We start from the raw sequence: 25,455 nt of genomic DNA, 5'->3' as shown, positions 1-25,455 counted from the left end.
TGAAGGAGAAAATGGAAAGTGCTGGTTTGAAGTTTTAGATTTTTGTGTGCCTTTATCCAAACCCCAAACTACTCTCATCGAAACAGAGTTTTCTCTACATTTTTGTGAAGCACAGGAAACTTAAAAAACTTTATTTGGGGGATTTAAAAAATTGAGATATATTTGACATACAGCACTGAGTACATTTAAGTTGTACAGCATAGAGATTTGCTACATTTATGTTGCAACATGGTTGCCACTGTAGCGTTAGCTAACACCTCTATCCCATCACATAGTTATCATTTCTTCAAGTACTGGGAACAATGAAGACCTAGTCTCTTAGCAAGTTTAATGTTTATAATACGATTTTGTTGTCTATAATCACTGTACTGTGTTAGGTCTCCAGGACTTATTTATCTGCTAGTTTTAAGTCTCTACCCTTAAACAACATCCCTCCCGTTCCCTCTTTTGGGGATTTTTAAGCATACACAGACATAGACAGGAGAGTACAATCAACCCCAGGTGCCCATTACCAGCTTTGACAGTGATTGACTCCTGGCCAGTGTTGTGTCATTGATACACTTCACCCGCCTCCTGAGTTATTTTGGACCAAATCAGAGGAAGCTTTTGATGTGGTGCCTTGACACTAACATCTTGATTCTGTGTTTTCTGTTTCAGATAATTGCCTTTGATGAGTTAAGGACAGATTTTAAGAACCCCATCGACCAGTGCAACCCTGTTCATGCGGTAAGTGGTGGGTGCTGGTGGCCGGAAGGGTGGTGTCACCCCAGGCCACCCAGGGCCTGTGAAGGAGGGCGAGGTCTTGATGAGCAGGATGAGTGAAGCGCAGGCTCGGCCTGAACTGCACCTCCATGCCTGGCTCAGGGCGGTCCTTCCTCAGGTGGCTGAGGTCTCCATTTATCATACAAAGTCAAGTGTAGCAGCCCCACTACCCGGGTGGGAGAGGTCTGTGTGCTGTGGCTGCGGAGTCCTCAAGGCCCCATGTTAGTGGGTTTCGGCTACGCCTCCTTGAACAAGGAGAGAAGCTCAGGCTGGCCACCATGTTGGCAGGTGTTGGAGCATCATCATGGTTGTCCCTGCTCCGCACTTTGCCAGGTTTCTCCAAGGGAGGCTTGCAGGGAGGTTGATGTATGCAGCTCCTTACCCCATATCCGTCACCCAGGAAGCATTCATCTTGGGAGGCTCTGCAGGCCTGAGGTCAGCTCGCCTCCCCCTGCAGAACCTGATGCCATCTGGTTGTCCCGTCCGGGTTCAGCATGTGAGAGACCTCCTGCCCCAGCACCTGCTCTTCCCAGAGTCCTGCTGCGCCATCTGGCTTGTCAGGCCGTGCCTGCTGCCCTCCCACGTGCCCTGGAATGGATGCGGAAAGAGGCCTCGACGCGGGGAGAGGAGGAGGACCTCATGTCTGTTGAGTGGGGGTGGGTGTTGGCTGTCCGCCCCTCTGCTCAGTGCAGCCCACATCCCAGAGCCAGGCACCAGCCCCGCCTGTGGACAGAGCCTTTTCCAGACACTTTCCAGACCAGGACCACTGGGCCCAAAGGATGGAGCTCACAGTTCATGCTCGAGTCCGTCTCTCAGTCTAAGCTCGCTGGGCCTGCATGGAGTTGAACTTCCTTCCAGGCCCTGGTTTCCAGCGCTAAGGCACACTTTTGTTTGAATAGTTCTGTTGATAGTTTGATAGTTTCAGTCAAAAGTTTTAGAGAGAACGCCAGGATTTTCTAGGGTGAATATATATATATATGAAAAGTATATATTAGTATGAATATTAACCTGGAAGGCTTATGACATCATTCTTTAGTGACAGGGACAAAGAGGTCTGTTCTCCTTAACTGCAGGCCCCCTGAAGAGGGCTGTGCTCTTAGGGAGGCACCAAAAGACTAGGGGAGCGAACGTTGGTGTCACCCTCTGTAAAGTACAGGGTTATTATTGGAGTTGTTTTTTTGAGTTTTTACTACATGCTAGGAACTATATATATATGTAACCTCTAATCCTCACAGCTCTGCTAGACAGGCATTATTTACCCAGTTTATATATGGACTCTTATCAAAGGACTCAAAGCTCAAGAGCGGTGAAGTCAGGATTGGAACCCAAGTCTACTTGTGTTCTTACCACCTACTCTACATTGTGCCTTTAAGAGCCTGATTTTATAATCCCTTTGGCATCAAATTCTTTGATTCTTTGAAAGAGAGCCTAACCCTTTCCAAGTCAACCATGTGAAGCGGAATTTTGTGACAAGTTGGAAGAATCCCTAAGATCCACCTGAAAACTTACTCTATCGTATGAAACTTGTCATTATTAAAATCCATTTTGTTTCCAGCTGCCAGCCTCACCACCACCAGTGATAACTCGGCTCCTGCAGGTCTGAAAGCATTGCACCTTGGGTCTCTTTTCTTTCTGGATGCTTTTGTGTTTGGCCCCAGCATCACACACTTGGCTCGTCAACATTGACCAGGTGCACAGAGCTGCCCTAGTCCAAGTGGGTGCTTCTGTTTGGAATGCCAGGGAGTCAAGAGCCTGCTTTCCTTCCTCCCGGTGGCTTGGGCTCAAATTAGAAAGCGGCTCACTTAGAACACCCAGAGTTTCTTGTGTGATCTCAGGGTAAATACTAGTGAAGAAATAGTGCCCTGGGCTTCCCTGGTGGCGCAGTGGTTGAGAGTCTGCCTGCTAATGCAGGGGACACGGGTTCGAGCCCTGTTCCAGGAAGATCCCACATGCCACGGAGCGGCTAGGCCCGTGAGCCACAACTACTGAGCCTGCGCGTCTGGAGCCTGTGCTCCGCAACAAGAGAGGCCGCGATAGTGAGAGGCCTGCGCACCGCGATGAAGAGTGGCCTCCGCTTGCCACAACTAGAGAAAGCCCTCGCACAGAAACGAAGACCCAACACAGCAAAAATAAAGAAAGAAAGAAAGAAAGAAAGAAAAAGAAATAGTGCCCTGTCCCTCAATTCCATTATGCGAATTCAACACTGGGGTGCAGGAGGTTGGCAAAACCATGAGACAGGTTTGTGGAGCCCGTTTCCATCTCACCTTGGCAGGGTCCTTAGTTCAGGCAGAACAAAGAAAATTAGGACCAGTGTGTGTCCCACTGGGAGCTTCTGTGCAAGGTCAGTGCAAGGACAGAAACTGCACACAGTAGGCGCTCAAATAACTATTTGTTGATGAAAGAATGAATGACTGAAGGGTGAGGTTGCATAGCAGAGAAACTGGGTCCCAACTCTTTATTCCTGTTATTAAAGCCACACTTCTTCACAGATGTAGGAAACAGACTTATGGTTACCAGGGGAAAGTGGGGGATGAATTGGGAGATTGGGATTGGCATATACACACCACCATATATAAAATAGCTAACTAATAAGGACCTACTGTATAGTATAGGGAACTCTACTCAGTACTCTGTAATGGCCTGTATGGGAAAAGAATCTTACAAAGAGTGGATATCTGTATATGTATAACTGATTCACTTTACTGTACACCCGAAACTAACACAACTTTGTAAATCAACTATACTCCAATAAAAATAAAAAAAATAAAGCCACACTTTTAATTAGTTAATGAATTAATTAAGGAGTCTGGGCCAGACATCTCATGAATAGACTCAAGCCCCTTAAGTAAAGGACTCTTGTCTGAGATTTTAAAAAAAAATCCATAAAAACCCTAAATGGAAGTGTATTAGACACATTTCCCCCAGTTTTTATGATGTTACTCCCTGGCAGGATCTTAAACGCTTTGAAAGCCTCATTTAACTCATCTTTAAGCTCTTTGGGCCCCTGTAGATCCTCTGAAGCCGCATCTCAGGCTCAGGTGGCTTGACAAAGCTGCTTCACTGCTCAGTAACTCCAGCCCTGGATGGACTTGTGTTACAAACAATTGCTGATTGGTGTGATGCATTTCTAAATGAATGTGCATGAGGCCCACTGGTTCTTTGGATTTAAGCTCCAAATATTGTTGGACCCTCTGGGTGGACCCCTCTTCCATGTGGTAGGAAGAGGAGGAATGTTTGTTTTTACTCCTAGTTTCTCATGTTAACCCTTTCCCCTTCCTTTTGTCAGCTGGACATTTAATATCACTGTAAAGTAATGAGAAATGTCCTTTAGAGGATCTGACTTGCTGGGGAAGGAGCTAGCTTGTGTCCTGAACCTCCCTCTTACGTGCCCGTTATCTCACACCTTTTCCCACTATTCTCCATTTAGGCAGCCTCAATGCCCAGCTGTGTTTGTGCTTGTGTGTGCACGCATGCACACACACATGTGTTGAGGAGGATGTGGTCTGTCTTCCTAGCCATGTGGATGCTAATTTGTCCTGATGTGGGCTCTTTCCTCTGGGCTTAAAGGGTGCACAGGAGTCACTATATTTATGATTTAATTAGGGAAATTGAAGTATCCCAGCCACCTGTCTTCTCCTGACCCACGAGGAATCTCATTATCATCACATCCACCACAACCAAATTGCCTCAGTAATGAAGCACTGGGAGATGCCACAGCTGTGTTCAGAGTGGCTTCAGAAATCGCAGAAGTCACTGCGGGAAAGGGGAGGCAGCACTCAGTGTGTTAGGCGAGCATCATCACCGGTCCAGCCCCGGAGCATCTTCCTTTGGCAGCGAGCCAGACTCTGGAGAGAGACTTGGGCATCTTGAAAAGTCTTAGCCCGGGGACACTGCTGGTGTCTAATTGAGTGGGAAGATTGCTTCCTCTAAATACAGCCACTTTAGAAAAATAAAACCAATGGGCAGAGAACTTCCCGACCTCACACACTAATCAGGCACACATGCTCTTCATGGCTTGAATGGGAAGCCCTCCCGGGGACCCGACCGCAGGCTTTGGATTCATGAGCATGTGGTGCCCGTTGTGCAGTTTGACTGTCTTATAGGGACACAGAGGCTGCAGGAAAAAGTACAGAAACCTGTGCTGGGCTGAGAGGGAAGCTGAGCCCATGCTGTTTGCTGAGAAAGTTCAGTTAAGAGCAAATAACTATGACAAGGTAGATGGAGAAAAGCTCAAAGCTCTTTTTTTCTTTCAATTTTATTGAAATATAACTGACATACAGCAGTGTATTTAGTTCAAGGTGTATAGCATAATGACTTGACTTACATATATTGCTTAATTGCTTAATTGGTTAACATCCATCATTTCATACAGATACAAAAGAAAAAAGAAAAAAAGTGATGAAAATTTTGGGATTTATTCACTTAGCAGCTTTCAAATATGCCACACAGCAGTGTTAGCTATAGTCATCACGTTGTACATTACATCCCCAGGAATTACATCTTATGCCTGGAACACTGTACCTTTTGATTGCCTTTATCCAATTCCCTCTCCAGCTCTGAGAACCACAAATATGAGTTGGTTTTGTTGTTCTTGTTTTGTTTTGTTTTTAGATTCCACATGTAAGTGAGATCATACAGTATTTGTCTTTCTCTGACTTATTTCACTCAACACAGTGCCCTTGAGGTCCATCCAAGTTGTTGCAAAAGGCAAGATTTACTTCTTTCTTATGGCTGAATAATATTCCATTATATATGTGTATACCACGACTGCTTTATCCATTCATTTGTCAATGGACACTTAGGTTGTTTCCATGCCTTGGCTATTGTAAAAACTGCTGTTATGCACATGGGGGTGTAGATATCTCTTCAACATAGTGATTTTGTTTCCTTTGGATATAACCGGAAGTGGCATGATGGATCATGTGGTACTTCTATTTTTAACTTTTTGAGGAACCTCCATACTGTTTTCCACAGTGGCTGTATCAATTCACATTCCCACCAACAGTGCACCAGGGTTCCCTTTTTTCCCACAGCCTTATCAGCCCTTGTTACCTCTTTTCTTTTTGACTAGTCATTCTAACAGGTGTGAGGTGATACCTCATTGTGGTTTTAATTTGCATTTCCCTGGTGATTAGTGATACTGAGCACCTTTTCATGTATCTGGGGGCCATCTGTGCGTCTTCTTTGGAAGAATGTCTATTTTCCTCTGCCCATTTTTAATTGGATCATTTGGTTTTTTGCTGTTGAGTTGTATGAGCAGAGACTCTTGTTAGGGAAAGCCACTTGAGTGGGAGCATGAAGGCCATGACTGGGGAGGGATCTGTGGTGGGTTCTGCCTCCTCTACTAGGGGCTGAATGTGGGGCTTCTCATGTTCTTTCAGCAGAAAACCTAACCTCCCCTCTCTTTTCCTTCTCATGCATCCTGATAGAGGGAACGGCTGAGGAACATCGAGCGCATCTGCTTCCTTCTACGAAAGGTCAGTGCAAGCACCCGGTGACGGAATTTGGATGGTCACGTGGTCACGGTGGTCATACAGTGAGAGGGGCTGGTGAGGCTCAGTGCCTGCTTCGGTCCTGTCTCCCCACAAAGGCAAAGGGTGGCGGGGGAGGAGGAGGTGGGAGCACGTGATCACTTCTTTGGAAACCTCCAGAGACAGGAGGGGCTAATTAAAAGGGATGGCCATCAATCAGTGTAAGGACAGCACTGGATATTTGCAAGTGCCCTCTGGTTGGATTTAGAGGTTCTTTATCTTTGCGTGATGATGGATGGTATTTACAGCTGATGTTGCCTCACAGGCTTTGTTCCTGTCTGATGCGGGGCTCAGAAACGCTCCCACCTTGGCTCAGCCAAGTTTTTAACTGGTTGTTGGGTTTCCTTTGAGGTTTCAACCTGCCACTCAGCTTTGCAGTTTGATTGACAGCATCATCAGGAGTGTCGGAGGGGTGGGAAGGGAGATGTTATTAAACGGGGAGCCAAGCCTTCAGAGAGCTGCTCTGAGTGGACGGGCAGTAGGTCCCAGCTGCCCTCAATGCATTCAGGAAGCACACGTGTGCACGCATATTCACGTGGGCATGTGCAGCTCAAGTTTAGTATTTAGCAGGACTCTGTGATCTAGCTGGGGTACCCCTGTGGCAGAGAGACCAGTCTGCCACTCTCCAGTAAGGAAAGCGAGTACTTTTTTGCAGCAAAGTGTGGAGAACAGCAACTTGCATGTGAAACTAACAGTGTCCATTGTCTTGAGCCAAAGGACATCCCCGATCTCTGTTCAGAGCAGATGCGCTACAGGCCATAGGAAAGCCACCTGGCAACCCAAAAGAAGTTTTTGAGCCTTATGTGAATAGGATAGAAACCAAATGCCATGCCAAAAATTGATGGAAGGGGAACAATTTTGCAAGCTTTTGAAGTCTTTTCTATATTTCAATTAATGACACCTTTCCATGGGAGAGAGAGCTTAATCAAGAAGTCAATTACTTTTCTAGCTAATTACTTGTCCTTTAATGTTTTCCAAGAGACTCAGTATGTCATAGTTCCACATCTGTGTCACAGTGGGGAAGTAAGCTCAGATAATGAAAGTACCAGTGATCCGAGAAATAAAAAATGATTAAGAAAATAGCATATGACATTTGGTATTCAGGGTACTTCATGAATTTGTAAATTATTTTCCCAGATAATGTCTCGGACACCAATAACCTGCTCCAGCTGTCACTTCCATAGACTCTAGTTTGTTCTTTAAGACTGACACCCAAGTGTCTTTCACACTGCAAATTGCCCTTTTTTCCCCATTTTGAATGTACCATCCTGAATTCTCTGGCAGAGCAATAACCCTGCTTCCATCACATTTGAGCCTTGCTCATTTTTCTGTGTTGCTTGACCACTCACTCTAGCCAGACAGCAGGCAATGGCCTGTGGCTGCCTCTGCCGAGGTCCTACCTTACGGTCCTGTGCTACACGGTAAATCCTGTTACTTAACCTCTTTTGTGTAAAGGAGTTTGTATCTGCTAATCCCATGCTGCTCATTTGTCCTTCCCCTCCTTCTTCTCCCCTTTGGAAACCATACGTCTGTTTCCTATGTCTGTGAGTCTCTTTCTTCTGTTTTGTATATAGATTCATTTGTCTTATTTTTTAGATTCCACATAGAAGTGATTTCATTTAGTATGTCTTTCTCTGTCTGACTTACTCAACTAAGCATAATATTCTCTAGGTCCATCCATGTTGCTGCAAATGGCAATATTTCATTCCTCTTTTTATGGCTGAGTCATATTCCATTGTATATATACATACCACATCTTCTTTATCCATTCATCTGTTGATGGACATTTAGGTTGCTTTCGTGTCTTGGCTACTGTAAATAGTGCTGCAACTAACATTGGGGTGCATGTATCTTGTGGAATTATAGTTTTGTCCCGGTATATGCCCAGGACTGGGATAGCTGGATCATATGGTAGTTCTATTTTTAGTGTTTTAAGGAACCTCCATACTGTTCTCCATACTGGCTGCACCAATTTACATTCCCACCAATAGTGCAAGAGGGTTCCCTTTTCTCTACACCCTCTCCAGCATTTATTTTTTTGTAGATTTTTTGATGATGGCCATTCTGACCGGTGTGAGGTAATACCTCGTTGTAGTTTTGATTTGCATTTCTCCAGTGATGTTGAGCATCTTTTCATGTGCCTATTGGCCATCTGTATGTCTTCTTTGGAGAAATGTCTATTTAGGTCTTCTGCCCATTTTTTGATTGGGTTTTTTTTTTTTGATATTGAGTTGTATGAACTGTTTGTATATTTTGGAGATTAACTCCCTGTTAGTTGCATCATTTGCACATATTTCCTCGCATTCCATAGGTTGTCTTTTTGTTTTGTTGATGGTTTCCTTTGCTGTGCAAAAGCTTTTAAGTTTGACTAGGTCCCATAATAGTCTTTTCACTTCATTTCAACAGTGTCCATGACATAGCACAAAACTTATATTTTACCACATGTACTCCTTACATCATATTTGTATTTTTAAATCAAATTGAACTCTTTATTGTATTCATTATGACACAGAAGGTCTCTAGCCTACAGTTTCCATCCCATTCCTTTCCTCTGTGTTTATGCCCTCTCCCCTCTTTGTAGTCTGTATTTTAACCTTACAAATACGTTCTCAAGCCAGTTCTGGTTCCTCGCACTGGAAAAGTGGTGGAGGGTGGTGGTGACGCATACAGGCTTCTGCTGCTTCCTGCCTGTGCCCTGATTATCTGTGTAACCCTCAGTGTGACTCTGAAGTGGGGGTGATAAGTACAGCACCCTCCTCATGGAGCTGTGAGAATTAAATGAGATAATACATGTGCATCTAGCTCATCAATGCTTGGCACGTACTAAATGTTATCGTTATTATTGTATGACCCTTAGCTGATACCTAAAACTTCCTGTAACATCCCCGAGCACACCCGTGGTGCTGAAGGAAGCTGAGGTAATCCTCGGCTGGCGGCAGCCCCCTTAGCACCTCCTCCCATTTTCTTGGGTAACTGTCATTTGACGCTTGAGCAGAGTCACAGGGCAGGAAGGCCTGGGCCTCCTCTCTCCTGTCTCATTTTAAATGGGCTTCTGAGTTCAGATTCCCAAGCTGTGAGCACGCGCTGGGGGTGGCGAGGGTTGATGGACTTCCTTAGCATCACCACCTTCTGGGAACTGTACCTTCCAAGAAATTTCTTGGAACTCATCTCCTAAACACCCCAGAATGTGATGCATCTCAACAGCTGATTGTTGTTAAACCACCTCCTCAGCTTTCTGGGGAGAAAGGAAGGGATTTTCAAAGTGGATCCATTTTTAGCTCTATAATTATCAGAAAATGTGTTCTTTGGGTGATTGTCTGAACTGCAGGATTCTTGTGTCGATGTGTGCTTATGATTCATTGTTTTCATGGCGAGAGCCACTTGCCTCTTGCGCTGTGCTCCCCACCGGGCATGCTGTCACTCTGAGGGTCGCTGTCAAGTGCGGGTTTGGGAGCGTGGGGAGCGTGGGGAGCAGACGTTGGTTAGATGGCTGCTCTCGGGCACGGAAAGGTCCTTGTGGGGAGGACACTGACTAGGGGCTTCCTGTTGCGTCTCCAAGTTCAGGCAATGGTGAGAGGAAGTGAACTTAAGTACGAGCTGCAGATTGGCATGAGAATAAAGAGAAACTTTCTTCATAAGCAGCTGTCCTCTAACCTTGAGGTTGGTCGTCCTGGGGGCTAAGAAATGTTCACCTCCCTTAGGCGGAGTTGGACATCCTGATGTCTGTGATGGTTTTGAGTTAGACGGAGCCCGCCTGAGAGGGGCGACTTAGTTGCATAGTTTGGGATGTCCCTTTGGTTTGACAAATCTGTGATTCTCCATTTCACCCCCTGATTTCCCCGAGAGTGTGTCCAGTCTCACTGCAGGTTTTCTGACAGTGGTGGATGTAAAAAGCTCTAGTGTGTGGATAATTTTCACTCTCTTCATTGAGCAGTTGCAGTGGGACAAGAAAGGGGACGATGAGTGGGTTGGGGGTGAGGGTGAGGGTGACGTGTTGAGTCCCTTGGGGAGGTATAACCAGTTTGGTGACGGTGGGGGCGGCCAGGTGCTCCAAGTTTAATTCTGGGGAGAACAAGGCAGTGGTAAGGCCCCGAGTGTACTCACTGATGGCCACCAATGCCCCTCCCCGTTTCACGCTTATTAGAACCACACGTCTGTCTTAGGGGAGGCATCACAGTGTGAAGTGAAGCTGAATGGTGTGAACCTGGTTCCAGTGCAGAAATTCCGTGATGTGCTTCTGAAAGCAGGGGCTGGGGGAGCTGGGGAATGGATATGACACTTCTATAGTGTAAAGTCAGTTTGTTAAGTAGGAAGATTGCATTATTGTTCCCAATTCTTCACCCTCCCCCGTTTCCAGGACTGGCTATGTAATTTGCAGGGCCCAGTAAAAAATGAAAGTGTGGGGCTCCATGACAAAAAGTTATTAGGAATCTTATGAAGCTGACAGCAGAGGATTCAGCCTTCTGAGCATGGGACCCAGGTGCATCTGCACGGGTGACATGTCCCCGAAGCCGGCCCTGCCTGTATCCATGACCTTTGCATATGATTTTGCAGTTCCTCCTGAGAGAAGCAGAGTACATGTCCCCTCCCTGCTGATGGAGGGCTCTGCCATGTGACGGGATGTGTCCACTGGAATGTGGCTGGGCTTGTGTGTACTGAGGCCTTAAGAGTTACTGGGTGTTTCTGCTCCTTTTCTTGCACTTCTGACATCACCAAGGCCAGCCCTCTGGTGCAAGGAGCATGAGAGGCAGGGGATACAGACCTGAGCCCACTTGTAGCTCAGAGCCAAGCTCACTAGATCAGGTGACCCCCTGTCAACCTCTAGATTCATGAGCAAGTATAAATGATTATTGTTTTAGGGCACTGAATTTTGGAGTGATTTGTTATGCAGCATTATTATGGCAATAGCTAACTGATACTATAAGCATCTGCCACTTGTATAAGGGGGAAAATCTTTTTTTTTTTTTAAAGAGATTTTATTCTGTGCCACAGATCAGCCATTTGCTGACTCTACAAATTTATAAAGTAGACAGTTTCAAAGTCTGTTCCAATTTCTTTGACCTAAGAGGAAGCTACTAAATACATTTATGTACCAGAACCTAGAGAAAGACTCATGTCACTTTGGAGCACACAATTTGTCATGCATTAACTGCTTGGGAGAATGGTGACGACGGTGCCTTTTCTCTAATTACTGGCACTCCCTGCCACAAGGGATTGTCTTGATTTCCGGTCTTTTTAGCCGTTAACGCAGTTCTTCCTGCAGGGCTCTGGAGGGAATGGTCTGTTTTCATGGAGAGACATAATACAGGGAAAAGGGACACAAAAACTCAGAGGCATTTGTGTGGAATGCCTTTGAGAGGCCATCCTAGACTCAGAAGTTTTCCAGATCAGAATTCTCTGTGGCTTGGGGAATTTCTAAGGTGTGACAATGCTGCTTACTTTTCCTGAGTGACTACTGTATGCCTTTGAAAGGATTAACTCTTTTAATCTTCACAACATTTCTATGAAGTAGTCATGATTAATAGCACCACTTAAAAGATGAGGAAATCAAGGTTTAGAGAGGTTAAGTATATATCCCGGAGTGTCATATTTCATAAGCTGGTAGAGCTGGGATTTGAAGGCAAGTCTGTTTGAACAGAGTCCACATTTTCAGTCACCACATTAAAGGGGAAATTGTTGGTTCGCTTTGAAACATGCTCCTTAAGGACCACTACTACAGCAATATTGCTCAGCTATTTTAGAGGGAAGATACAAATACCAAAGCTACAGAGGGCTTCAGGGACCCTATAATATTCTTGGCTCACCATCATGGGGCCAAGTGGATTCCTTTAAGGCTCTTTTCTAATTCTATTTAATTTCTTGGTGGGATCGTTCACCCCTAGAGGGAATGTTTGAAGAAAAGTAAAAATATCCTGGAGGGCTTCCCTGGTGGTGCAATGGTTGAGAGTCCGCCTGCCGATGCAGGGGATATGGGTTCGTGTCCCGGTCTGGGAGGATCCCACATGCCGCGGAGCGGCTGGCCCGTGAGCCATGGCCGCTGAGCCTGCGCGTCCGGAGCCTGTGCTCCGCAACGGGAGAGGCCACAACAGTGAGAGGCCCGCATACCGCAAAAAAAAAAAAAAAAAAAAAAAAAAAAATCCTGGAATAAAACTTGCATAGTTCAGAAACCATGTCTCACGTATAATTTATTTACAGATGCTTTCTGTGGCAAACTCCTTGTTAGTCAGAGGGAAAGATGGGACATTTTACTCGCTGTGTAAATAGTGATGCTGTCACGGGGTTGCTGAACCAGAAGCCGGAGGAGGAGCCCTGTCCTCGCTTCACTCCACTCCCAAGGCTGCAGCAGGAGAAGCTGAGGACTTCACAACAGCTGCCTTACATATGGGCTCTGGCTTCTCACTCAAATCTGGGGAGCTGGTTGGCCCTATCCTTATTAGTTCTCCATTGCCATGATATTAGCAACTCAGGACAACTACGATTTATATTTCTTATGAGTCCATGGGTCATCTGGTGGTTCCACTGATCTTGGCTGGGCTTATAGGGAGAAGGGGGTGTTCTTCTGGTCTTGCCTGGGGCTCATTCATGTGTCTGGCAGGCAGCAGACCGTAAGCTAATCTAGGATGGCCTCAGCTGGGATGGGCCATCTCATTCTCCAAAGACTAATCTAGACTTGTTCTCATGGTGTCATAGAGAAGCAAGAGAAGAAGTTGAAATACACAAGCACTTTTTCAAGCTTTGGTTTGCATCAGATCTATTCGTGTCCTATTATTGGCCGAAGTGAGTCACATGGCCAAGCCCAGGGTCACAGTGGGAGGGACTACAGAGTTACAGGGCAAAGGGTGTGGATACAGGGAGACCTTAATTGGTACCATGAATGCCATCAATCTACCATATATTTGTAGGAAAGGGATGAGTTGTCACCTTACTCCTGTTAGAATGGGGATGAGATAGCAGATGCTGGTGAGGATGTGGAGAAAAGGGATTCCTTGTGAACTGTTGGTGGGATTGTAAATTGGTGCAGCCCACTGTGAAAAACAGTATGGAGGTTCTTCAAAAAGTTAAAAATAGAACTTCCATGTGATTCAGAAATTCCACTTCTGGGTATATATCCAAAGGAAATAAAAACACTATGTTGAAGCGATACCTGCACCCCCATGTTCATAGCAGCATGTTTTTTTACAATAGCAAAGACATGGAAACAACCTAAGTGTCCACTGACAGATGAATGGCTAAAGCACTTGTGATATATATATTTCAGACATAGAAAAGAAGGAAATCCTGCCATTTGTGACAACATGGCATTGTGCTAAGTGAAATAAGTCAGACAAAGACAAATACTGTATGATCTCACTTATGGGTGGAATCTAAAAATAAAATAATAAGAATAAAAAAACAAACTCATAAAAAATAGATCAGATTTTTGGTTATCAGAGGGGGAGAGGGAATTTGAAGGAGGTGATCAAAAGGTACAAACTTCCAGTTTATAAGATAATTAAGCACTAGGGATGTAATGTACAGCATGATGACTGCAGTTAACTGGTATATGCTGTATTTGAAAGTTAGGGAAGTAAATCCTAAGAGTTCTCATCACAAGGGAAAAAACATTTTTCTTCTTCTTTTGTATCTATATGAAATGATGGATGTTAACTAAACTTATTGTGGTAATCATTTCACAGTATATGTAAGTCAAATCATTATGCTATATGCCTTAAACTTACACAGTGCTGTATGTCAATTATATCTCAATGAAACTGGGGGGAAAAGGCTCAGAGGTTGAAATTTTGCAGATTTTCTCTAGGATGGTAACACAGGCTCTTGGATGTGTGGGTCTACACCTCTGTGGTGGTACTTGCAACACTGCAACATTGTCTCTTTGGATGCCTGCCTCTCCCATTAGTTTGTGAGTTCCACGATGGAGGAACCCGATGTCTTATTCATCTTTGAATTCCCAGCACATAGTGGGGCATAAGGTTGATGTTCACTCTATGATTAGGAGATGAAACGCTAGAACTGGAACAGACCTTGGAGGTCATCTAGCCAGATCCCTCCTTTTCAGAGGGGAAATTGAGACCAGAGGGCTAATGGTGAGGTGACAGCAGAACCAGTGTGTCCTGGGCTGCTTGTCCAGCTCGGCCACAGTGCCCTTCTCAGAGACTGGGGTCACTGAAGCTGAACAGAGCTCGACTCAACAGCAAGCTCTCTGGAGGCAGGGACCATCCCTTCCTTGCTCACTAGTGTGTCTATAGGACCAAGCGTGGTGTCTTTCAGTGAGTAACATTTCCCCCATCCCGACCCCCTATCAGTGGCCATTTCACTGTGAGTAGCATTTACTATGCATGAATTTTGTCTTTCCTCCCTGGGTACTGATCTCAGAGGGACAGCAGTAAGCGGTCTTGAAGAGACATCTTAGTTTCCTGCCCAGGAATTGAACCTGGGTAGCCTGGGTGAAAACCAGGAATCCTAGCTGCTAGTCCACCAGGGGCTAGAGGCTAGAAGCAAAGTTCCCTGGCTTTTGCCCCGTTTTTTTTTTTGTTTTTTTTTTTTCCGGTACGCGGGCCTCTCACTGTTGTGGCCTCTCCCGTTGCGGAGCACAGGCTCCGGACGCGCAGGCTCAGCGGCCATGGCTCACGGGCCCAGCCGCTCCGCGGCATGTGGGATCTTCCCGGACCGGGACACGAACCCATGTCCCCTGTATCGGCAGGCGGACTCTCAACCACTGCGCCACCAGGGAAGCCCTCTTGCCCCGTTTGAAAGCAAAAATGTTTCAAGGAGGCAAAAACTGCAAAATTTATTATTAGAGACACAGCACAATAAGTGGGAGAGCACACAGAGAAGGTTTGTTTATTTAATACAGAAGCAAGGCAGAAATACACACCTGGAGAGAAGGGCTTTGGGCGCCCTCTCTAACGAGGAGGAGCACTGTAAAGAGGTGATGTAAATCACTTACGTAGGACAGTCCTTCCGGGTCTTTGTTTACCTTTGGCCAATTATCTCATTTCTTTTCCCACATCTGACCTGTTCTAAGACCCTCCCCAACATGCGCGCGCAAGTTTTTGCTAAGGTGGATTCCACCGCAGAGGCCTGTAGGGATATGTCCACACTTATTATGGGGTGGTGCCTCTTCCCTTTTTCCCTTCCCCAAGGAACCTTCCTGCGCATGTGCAGACAGGGAAGTTTTCCTTGACCTCAGGAGTGGTCATCTTACCTCTTCACTCCAGCAGAGCTCAGCTTCTGCCACCAGCTTTGTCTTTGGAGTGTCTGGGGAAAATAAAGCTCCAATTTTACTCTGCTTAACAAACACCAGCAGTCCAGCCCAGGGGTCCATCTATCTCCTACCTCAGTACAACCCCACACCAAGTTGGCATCTGATAGGCCTGGGAATAAGGCTGCACATCTTTATATTGTGGAGTTCCAGGCAAAAATTGTGGAAAAGATCGACAGAGAAAGACCAAGCATCATATGATATCCCTTTCATAGAGAATCTTTAAAAAATGATACAAATGAACTTATTTATAAAACAGAAACAGACTCACAGACATATAGAGTGAACTTATGGTTACCAGGGGGAAGGGGGGAATAGATTGGGAGTTTGGAATTGACATGTACACACTGCTATATTTAAAATAGTTAACCAGGACTTCCCTGGTGGTGCAGTGATTAAGAATCCGCCTTGGGGCTTCCCTGGTGGCGCAGTGGTTGAGAGTCCGCCTGCCGATGCAGGGGACACGGGTTCGTGCCCTGGTCTGGGAGGATCCCACATGCCGCGGAGCGGCTGAGCCCGTGAGCCGTGCTCACTGAGCCTGCGCTTCCAGAGCCTGTGCTCCGCAGCGGGAGAGGCCACAGCAGTGAGAGGCCCACATATCGCAAAAAAAAAAAAAAAAGAATCCGCCTGCCAATGCAGGGGACACAGGTTCAATCCCTGGTCCAGGAAGATCCCACATCTTCCCAGACCAGGAAGGCAACTAAGCCCGTGTGCCACAACTACTGAGCCCGCATGCCCCAACTACTGAAGCCTGTGCGCCTAGAGCCCGTGTTCCGCAACAAGAGAAGCCGCTGCAATGAGAAGCCCACACACTGCAACGAAGAGGAGCCCCCACTCACCGCAACTAGAGAAAGCCCATGTGCAGCAACAAAGACCCAACACAGCCAAAAGTAAATAAATATATAAATAATTTTTTAAAGGTGCTTTAAAAAATAACTAAAAAATAAAATAAAATAGATAACAAACAAGGACCAACTGTATAGCACAGGGAACTCTGCTCAATATTCTGTAATAACCTAAATGGGAAAAGAATCTGAAAAAGAATAGGAACATGTAGATGTATCACTGAATCATTTTGCTGTACACCTGAAACTAACACAACATTGTTACATAACTACTCCAATATAAAATAAAAATTTAAAAAAAAACAAAATAAGCAGTTCTCTAGTGCAGAGTGGTCTCTTTTAGGTGGATTCATGGGGGGCAGGCCCTGCTTGGGCAATATTATCATCTGCAGCAGAATTCCAGGTGTGAGGAGAGTTTCATAAACATTCCTCCAGTGACTACTCTACATATCCTCCTGTCATGACAACTATACAGAAATCTTAGTTCCTTCCCATCATAAGAGGTGGTCTCATTAGTACTGTAAGTATTCAGGGCTTTATTTTCATAATTCTGACTATCTGTGAGCAACTCTGAAGGTCAGCCACATGTAGTAATCTGCAATAAATCGGCATCATGAATTTGAACCCTGCATGTTTTTAGGCTAGTGGCATGAACGTGCCTAGTCAGCTGCCTAGCACCCTCATCTTAACATGCTTCGTTGTTCTCCACTCATTATTGTACACCCAGGAATTCTCATCAATAGCTCAGAGAGAGCACTTAGAATTTACTGTGAAACTTTGCTGCCTTTATTGTGAAAAATCATATGCTAGGATAGCGTCAGGAAGTGGCGAATGGTAGAGTTCACTGTCCTGTTGTGTTTGTCATTAGTGGCACTGGTGGTTTCTAATCGTTATGCATCTCAAAATCCCCTATGGAGATATCCCAGCATACATCTGCTTAAGAACCACTTCCAGAAATTCTGCTCTAGTAGGGGAGGGTCCAGTCATCTGTATTTAGACAATGCCCGTATGTGCTTCTCATGGGTGGCCAAGGTGGGGGAACACTGTGGGAAATATTTTGTGAGCTGGGTGGTTGGCTAATGTGCTGGTGATTCATAAGCAGCTCCCCAAAAGACTCCCCAGGATCTGGAGAATTGAGTCTGCTGAGGGAGAGGGGAAAGGGAGAAGAGCTTCAACCCATAGAGGCTGGCAGTGGGCAGGCAAATAGGGCCAGCTGCCAACTCCTTTGTGGATTGCCCAGGAGTGCTGAGCCCTGGGCTTGAGGAACATCTCCCCAGCCTGCTCCGTCCTGGCTGCGTGTGGAGGGAGCATCTTCCTGACTCATGGCATGATGGAAGCTTGTGCCAGTCAGCTTCACAAAGGAAGTCCAGAGGCCCTTGTAGTGGTGGAGGAAGAAATCCCGAAACCATGATTGACCTTAGGGTGCATCACTGAGAGTAGTCCCCAAATTCGACTCTACCTCACGTCACATCTGGACAGGTTATTAAAAATACAGATTCATGGGACTTCCCTGGTGCCGCAGTGGTTAAGAATCCGCCTGCCAATGCGGGGGACACGGGTTTGAGCCCTGGTCCGGGAAGATCCCACATGCCACGGAGCAACTAAGACCATGCGCCACAACTGCTGAGCCTGTGTTCTAGAGCCCGTGAACCACAACTACGGAGCCCACTGGCCACAACTACTGAAGCCCGTGTGCCTAGAGCCTGAGCTCTGCAACAAGAGAAGCCACCACAATGAGAAGCCCACACACCACAACGAAGAGTAGCCCCCGCTCGCTGCAACTAGAGAAAGCCCACGTGCAGCAATGAAGACCCAATGCAGACAAAAATAAATAAATAAATAAATTAGTTAAAAAACAAACAAACAAAAAAACCAACTTAAAAAAAAAATACAGATTCATGAATGCCCATCCCCTGTGATGCTTAATTTTATATGTCAAATTGGCTGGGCCACAGTGCCCAAGTATGTGGTTGGACATTATTCTAGATGTTTCTTTGAGGGTGTTTTTTGGAGGCGATTAATGTTTAAATTGGTGGACTTTGAATAAGGCAGATTACCCTCCATAAGGTGGGTGGGCCTCATCCAATCAGTTGAAGGCCTCGATGGAACAAAGACTGGCCTCCCCAAATAAGAGGGAATTCTGCAGGAAATGGCCTTCAGACTTCAACTGCAAGGTTGGCTCTTCCTGTATCTCCAGACTGTTAGCCCCCCTGCAAAATGTGGCCTTCCAAACCACTACAATTGCCTGAGCTGATTCCTTAAAATCTCTTTCTCTCTCTCTCTCTCTCTATATATATATATGTCTATAACTCTCTGTATCTATAAACACACACATACATGCATCCTGTTCGTTCTGTTTCTCTGGAGAATCCTAACATATCCCCATCAATCCTGGGAGGTTCAGGTTCAGTAGGTCTGTGGAGGGGCCCTGGGCCTGCCATGTAACTGAATCTCCTGTGAGTTGGATAAATGATCTGCCTTCACCAAATGGTAAATATTTGCTCCAGGTCCCTCAGCTCCTGGGTCTGGTTCCAGAGCCCATGCTTACTCCCCTTCTCTCTTGCTGCTTCCGTCCATAGGAGCTGGTAACTTTGCACACCTTTTGTAGAGCTTCTGTTGACCCTAGCGGTCAGTCTCTACAGGCCGCTAACCAAGAGAGTGACGACACTCAGTTTCCCCTGTAGTCTTCACACACTGTGTGGGCCAGAAGAAGGAGGCTGGTTAACTTAACCGCATTCATCGGCAAAGCAGATTCCCACAGCGGGACCTGAGCAGATTTATGGACGCTCAGTAGTTTTGCTATGAGAAGTCACCAAGCCATTGACCGTTCTGACAGAAATCGTTTGCTTTTCTGTCACACCTTTTTCCTCTCCTTAATATACAAAGGAACTCCAGGTATTGTAGGACGTGATGGAGGCAGGAAAGCGTATTGGGTTGTGGGTTCCACTGTGAGTAAAAGATACAAGGGAGGCTGCTCTGTCTAGGAGGGGAGCCCGTCCAGGCTGAGGGTGGGATGGGAGGGGGACCCTGCCTGCCAGGGTTGTCTGGGGACCCAGGCTCCTCCTGCCCTCAGGGCTCTGCCATCGTTAGGACATTTTCTTGTCCATGTGGTCCATGAGGGCGTCACACCATGATGTCCTTTCAAGCAGCAGGATGGAGGGGGAAGAGGAAAAGGGCCGCTTCCATGAAGTATGTGACCCAGAAGCTGCACACATCACTTCTGCTTTACTCACCAGCCAGATCGTAGGCAAATGGCCACATCTGGTCTTTTGGGGGGGTCTCTATGCTCAGCTCCAAATTGAGGATTTTATTCCATAGAGAAAGGAGGGTGGACGCTGGATGACAGCTGCAGGCCTTGGTCTCAGGGAGGAATTCAGTCAGCAGAGTGGCCAGGGCAGGTCACCCAGCCACCGACGTGCACCCCAGAACTCCAAGGGCAGTGTGAGGTGGCCAGTGGGGATGGCGGGCAGAGAGACTAGGCGCTAGAGGTTGAGGTGACGTCTGATGGTATCTGGAGGAGCCTGGGCACGGTCGAGGGTGGAGAAAGGAGCTGGGGAGTCCTGGGTGGTGGTCTTGGCTTCTGATGGGAGCCAATCTGAATTTCTTCATTCATTCAACTGGAGTTCCTTTAGACCTGCTATGTACGTAGTCCTGTATTATGTGCTGATGGATGTGTGTGTGTGTGTGTGTGTGTGTGTGTGTGTGTGAGTGTGTGTGAGTGATGTGTCAGTTGTGAAGACCTCCATTCAGCTAAAAGGGTCTCGTTTTTCTCTCTGGTTTTCTTCCCGAGAATTTCAAAGCTCTGATCACACGATATCTTGTATTACAGTCACTTGTACACATTATCTTCCACAGCTGTATTCTTGAAGGTGGGGATCATGTCCTCCTAATTTTGGTATCTGCTGCGTTGCCTAACGTGGTATCTGATTCATGTTAATTAGCTAAATGTATTGGTGAACATGAGCCCGGCAACCACACAGTGGCTTGGATTATTAGTTTCATAATGTGTGTGGCAGAATTATCACTGCTGAGCATGGGATTAAGGCAAGTGAAGGAAACCAAAGAAAGGGCCATGGCAGGTGTGATGTGCTTTGTCTTATCAGAGCACCTTCACTGCCCAGAGGGTGAGCATGGGAATGGATGTAGTTAGAGGGCTGGTCCTCAAGCTTGGCTGCACCTTGGAATCACCCGGGGAGCTTAAAAAGAACTGTTCCTGGATCCCACCCCCAGAGTTTCTGTTTTGTTGGTCTGGAATGCAGCCTGGGCATTGGTGAGGGTGGAGGGGAGGTTTGAAAAACTCCCTAGATGATTCTAATGTGTAGCGAGGCTGCAAATCACTGAGTTGGAGGGTAGGGCAGGCTTCGGCAATGCAGGTGGGGAGGTATTTTCCTTTTCTCAGTCCCCCAGAGTATGATTTAGAGAGCCGTAATTTTCTAAATGGTACCAGAATCAAAGCAATAATTTACCAACGGGTGCCCAGGTGAACTGAAGGATTGAACGCCTGACTTCCTGCTTCCCAGGAGATGGTCAACCCAGCAGGTGACTCATTGCAAGTAATCGGCAGACAACTTGTTTTCTCGGTGGGAGGTTTGCTTCTAGATGCTCCCTTTTCCAAAATGTGATGAGAAGTAAAAACTCTGTTTTTCGACCCCCCAAATGCTCACCCTTTCAGATACTCATTCTTGCCCTTTCTAAATTGCTGAAAAAGCAAGAAACATTTCTGGGTCACGTTTCTAGGCCACAAAATGTGCCAGTATTACCAAATCCTGATGGCCTCTTATTCCCTGTAGCACTGGCCAGTCTCTGTCTCTCCCTACAACTGGAACCGGGTACCAGCCTCTACCCAGGCAGGGCCAACAGGAGAGCCCTGCAACTCAGATGAGAACTCCCGTGGGCTCCCGGTTTGCGCTGAATTGATTCCGATGCCCCAGATATATCTTCTCCCCATGGCATAGCTGTATTGCTGCATTACCATGCTGGTTCCATTCGCAACTTGTATGGGGTTTGTTATTCTTGAAGCAGTTTGGGGCATCGGGCCTCCTCCAGCACAGAGTTTCACTGGCTCTGATTCCTAAGCTGTCTCTATGGCACAGACAATTACGAAACACATGGGGTTTTGTTTCATTAGGATAAAACCCGGCCATAGACAAGAAAATGCACTGAATACTTTAAATGTGCTATACAAATGCAAAATGCCATTATTATAAAGGGACAGAAAAAGCCATACTGTTCCCTTTCTGCGTCTGCTAAATGGTCAAAGCAGTGATGAAATTCTGGAAGACAATGATCACCGATTATAGTACAGGGAGGTGGGCGGGCAACACATAGCAAGAGCAGCTCTGCTACTGTGGCCTTTTTACTGGTGATATCACTGCTGTTACCGCTCAGTGCATCAGCATAAAGTGGCGCCAGTGCCACTGGTGTCCCGGTAGAAACTAAATAAGGGAGCCACTTAGGCAAGGTTCCTGCCTTCAGGAATGTGTACGCTGTTCAGATGACGTCAGCAGGACGGACTGATAAAACGACCCACGGTGCATTTTCTGCGAGGGTCTGTGTGATCCTCTTTGTATAAACTAGACTTTAGTACACACACGACTGTGGTACTTCAAATGCTTTCTGATAGCAGTGATGCCAGCTGTTAATAGAGACCAAAAGCGATGGACGTTGGGTTGACTTGACATTTGTGTTATTCGAGTTATTGATAAAGTACTTCAAGCCCAAATATTCTGGACTTTAAAGGGAAGGAGGTGTGGGAGGGGAAAGTCAGAGGTATGATTCTTTGTAAAATGTTTGTTTTCCTTAGTCGACTATAAAGTCGGTGAGGGCAGGGTCTGGGTATCTTGTTCACCGCTTATCATTTTACCTAGAAAATGGCACCTATTCAGTAACTCTTTGCTGGCAGAGTGGCTGAATGTGCTCTGCACTTTACCCACAGCCTTTGATTTATTCCTACACCAACTCTGTGAGGTGAAGATGGGGAACTGAGACCCGAGGGCTTGCATCACTTGCCCAGGTCACTCAGGTAGTGAGTGCTGGGTCTGGATTCAAATCACTCTGACTCCCAAACTCCTGCCCTTTCTAGCAGTCCTTATGTCTCCAGGCACTAGGGTTTAAAAGCACGTTTCTTTGCATTTCCCAGGACAGTTCCATACTCTGAGTTTTGCAGAGCACGCTTGGACACAACCCTCTGACACACGGGCGTCAGACGATCCACTGTCAGCCACGTGCATGTGCGTGCCTTGCCCTTCTCCAGTCTGACTATCAGAAAGGGGTGAAGAGGTTTTGACTAAAGGCCTCTTCTCAATTTTAAGAGACTGTTGGGAAACGGAGACTTGGGAGAAAGAACCTACAGAAGACACTGTACCCTCTAGTGCTGGTGCCCTTGGGATCTGTGTTAGTCCGCTAGGGCTGCTGTAACATAGTAGCCACGAGTTGGGCAGTTTAGACAACAGAAATTTATTTCCCCACAGTCTGGAGGCTGGAAGTCCAAGATTAAGGTGTCAGCAGAGTGGGCTTCTTCTGAGGCCTCTCTCCTTGGCTGGCAGATGGCCACCTTCTTTTTGTGTCCTCCCATGGTCACCCCTCTGTATATCTGTGCCATAATGTCCTCCTCTTATAAGGACACCAGTCATATTGGATCAGGGCCCATTCTAATGACCTGATTTTTTTTGTTGTTGTTGTTTGTTTTTTTTTGCGGTACGCGGGCCTCTCACTGTTGTGGCCTCTCCCGTTGCGGAGCACAGGCTCCGGGCGCACAGGCTCAGCGGCCATGGCTCACGGGCCCAGCTGCTCCGCGGCATGTGGGATCCTCCCGGACCGGGGCACGAACCCGTGTCCTCTGCATCGGCAGGCGGACTCTCAACCACTGCGCCATCAGGGAAGCCCCTAATGACCTGATTGAACCTTAATTACTGCTTTAAAGACCCCCTCTCCAAATACAGTCACATTCTGATTTACTGGGGGTTAGGGCTTCAACATATGAATTTTGGGAGGCGGGGGCAGGGCGGACACAATTCAACCCATCACAGGATCCACGCACCAGGGAAGAGTTTTTATGGAAATGACATCCCCTTGGTTAGGAGCAGGGATTGGCCTTACCTTGGATTCTGCTCCTTGGCAAATAGCAAACAAGAGTGAAAAGTGAGCCCCTGGGTTTAGATTTCAGGAACATTTTCTTATCACCCACAGGTGGAATCTGGTGAAAGGGAAGGCAAGACTCTGATTCTTTCTGTTGGATTTTATTGCATGTTTATCAGAATAAAGAGAGAACATATGCTGAGCAAAGCCTGTGAAGACTTGCTCCCATCATTCTCCAGGAGAGATGGTCTGAACCAAAGGGACAGAGCCTGGCCTCCTCATGCTGTCACACCCCTTGCAGGGAGCAGCGTGTGAAGCCAGTCACCCAAGCGTAGACAGTTGACCCAGCGCACGTGGGACGAGCCTGGGTCACTCATCATTCTAATTAGCTCTGGCTCCTCTCTCCCCGGCAGGCCCAGAGTCAGGACCAAATCAAGGTATGTGTTGTGAGCTTGTGCAGAAGGGCCAATTGCTAAGGCGGACTGAAGTTATATAATTATCGTAACTATTTTTGTTTATAGGACATCCTTTCCCAGGAGAGAAGCACTTCCCTTCCCAGGCACTTCCCTGCCCAGAAGTTGTCACTTCATAGCAGGACAGCATGACCCATTCTGGGGCTGGAGGAAGTAATAATAAAGAACACCGCCCACCCATAGGGCCATGCAGGCTGCACAAAAAAAGTCATTATATACGTGGCTCCAGGGAAGGTTGAAACAAGGCTCCTTCTGCAATGCAGACAGTGACAAGGGGGCTTGGGTTCTTTTTCTTTGCTGGGAGAGATGAGCTTACCTAGACGTAGAAGCTTGGTCCTTAGTGGCCTAGGAAAAGTTTTTTCCATGACAACAATGTTTATTATGTTACTGCATGTGACCTAGAATATGCCAGACGTTGTGCCAAGAGCTTGAATGGGTCATCTCACTTAATGCTCATCTCTGACATGGATGCCATTAGGACGTGGGCATTACTGTGGTCCCCTTTCACCGACGAGCATGTTGAGGGCAGAGGGGTTAAGGAACTGAGGCTAGTACATGCAAAGCCAGGATTTGAATCTAGGTTGTCTTACCCCAGAGCTTGCTCTTTTGGTTTTCTTCATTAATTGTTTTAATTGTAGAAGTAGGATGTCCTTATTTTAACTAGAAAGTGATGCTCAGTTAATATGAAGAAAATACTAATAAGCTCCCAACCCCTCTCTATTCTTGACTCTCTGACATAACTCATGTTAAAAGCCTGGGTCTCTGCCCTGTTCCTATCTCCATGCACAAACACAGACAAATGTACACACACGTGTGTATGTACATACACTGAGAGTTGGCCTTTTGTTTTTTTCCCAATAATTGAAAAAAATTTTCCTGTAACTTTTCCCACCACATACCATTTCGTTATGGACACCCCTCTAGATCAACATAGTACTAGAGATCTAACTCTTTTAAAAATAACCACACAAACTCTCATAAGATTCCATAGTGCACACAATTGAGTCAGTCATGTCCATATTTATGGACATTCTGTCTGTCTTCAGTTTTATTTGGCCCCTATCGGTAACCCTGCAATAAACACCTTTGTGTGTTTATATCCTAGGAGTGGGGTCATCGGGTTAAACAGTATATGAATTTGTACTTCTTAAAAATTTGCCCGATTACTTTCCCAAAAAGGTTGCAGCAATTTGTGTTCCCCCCGGTGGTGTCAGAGGGTGCCTGTTTCTGACATCGTCGTCACCATGGTGGGGCGTTACTGGGGAGCCTTCCCCCCGCCGCTGTCTGCAGGTACAGCCCCGGGAAAAATGCAGAGCTCAGCGGTCGGGGAGTTGTTCTCATAGACCTGAGTTTCTCTGTCTTGGAAGCACACTTGAATCTCCTGGGGAGATTTTAAAATCTCGGTGCAGGGGCCCCATCCACAGAGAGCCTCTCTTAATTGGTCAAGGGGGCACAGGCAGCGGTGTTTGCCAAAGCTGCCCAGGGGATTCTAATGGTCCGCCAGA

The 25,455-nt window shown here is 46.5% G+C and overlaps 1 protein-coding gene across 4 annotated transcripts in view; it reads left to right on the top strand.

The window, feature by feature from the left end:
- CNIH3 (cornichon family AMPA receptor auxiliary protein 3) overlaps positions 1-25,455 on the top strand; it is a gene marked incomplete at both ends in the record, with an annotated part of 117,805 nt that overhangs the window by 48,033 nt on the left and 44,317 nt on the right. For 2 of the 4 annotated variants that reach the window (XM_079697083.1, XM_079697081.1), the window contains 2 exons: positions 658-726; positions 6,192-6,239. In XM_079697083.1, the coding sequence (XP_079553209.1) occupies positions 658-726; positions 6,192-6,239 (117 nt within the window). Of the gene's footprint in view, positions 1-657; positions 727-6,191; positions 6,244-25,136; positions 25,168-25,455 lie in introns of all 4 variants that reach the window. The other 2 variants (XM_079697080.1, XM_079697082.1) reach the window with 2 other exon arrangements.

Source organism: Hyperoodon ampullatus, assembly GCF_949752795.1.
Source record: "Hyperoodon ampullatus genome assembly, chromosome: 2".
In the NCBI taxonomy this organism is placed as follows: domain Eukaryota; kingdom Metazoa; phylum Chordata; class Mammalia; order Artiodactyla; family Ziphiidae; genus Hyperoodon; species Hyperoodon ampullatus.
The sequence above is the reverse complement of the archived record's forward strand: the minus strand, read 5'-3'. Positions and strand labels throughout refer to the sequence as shown.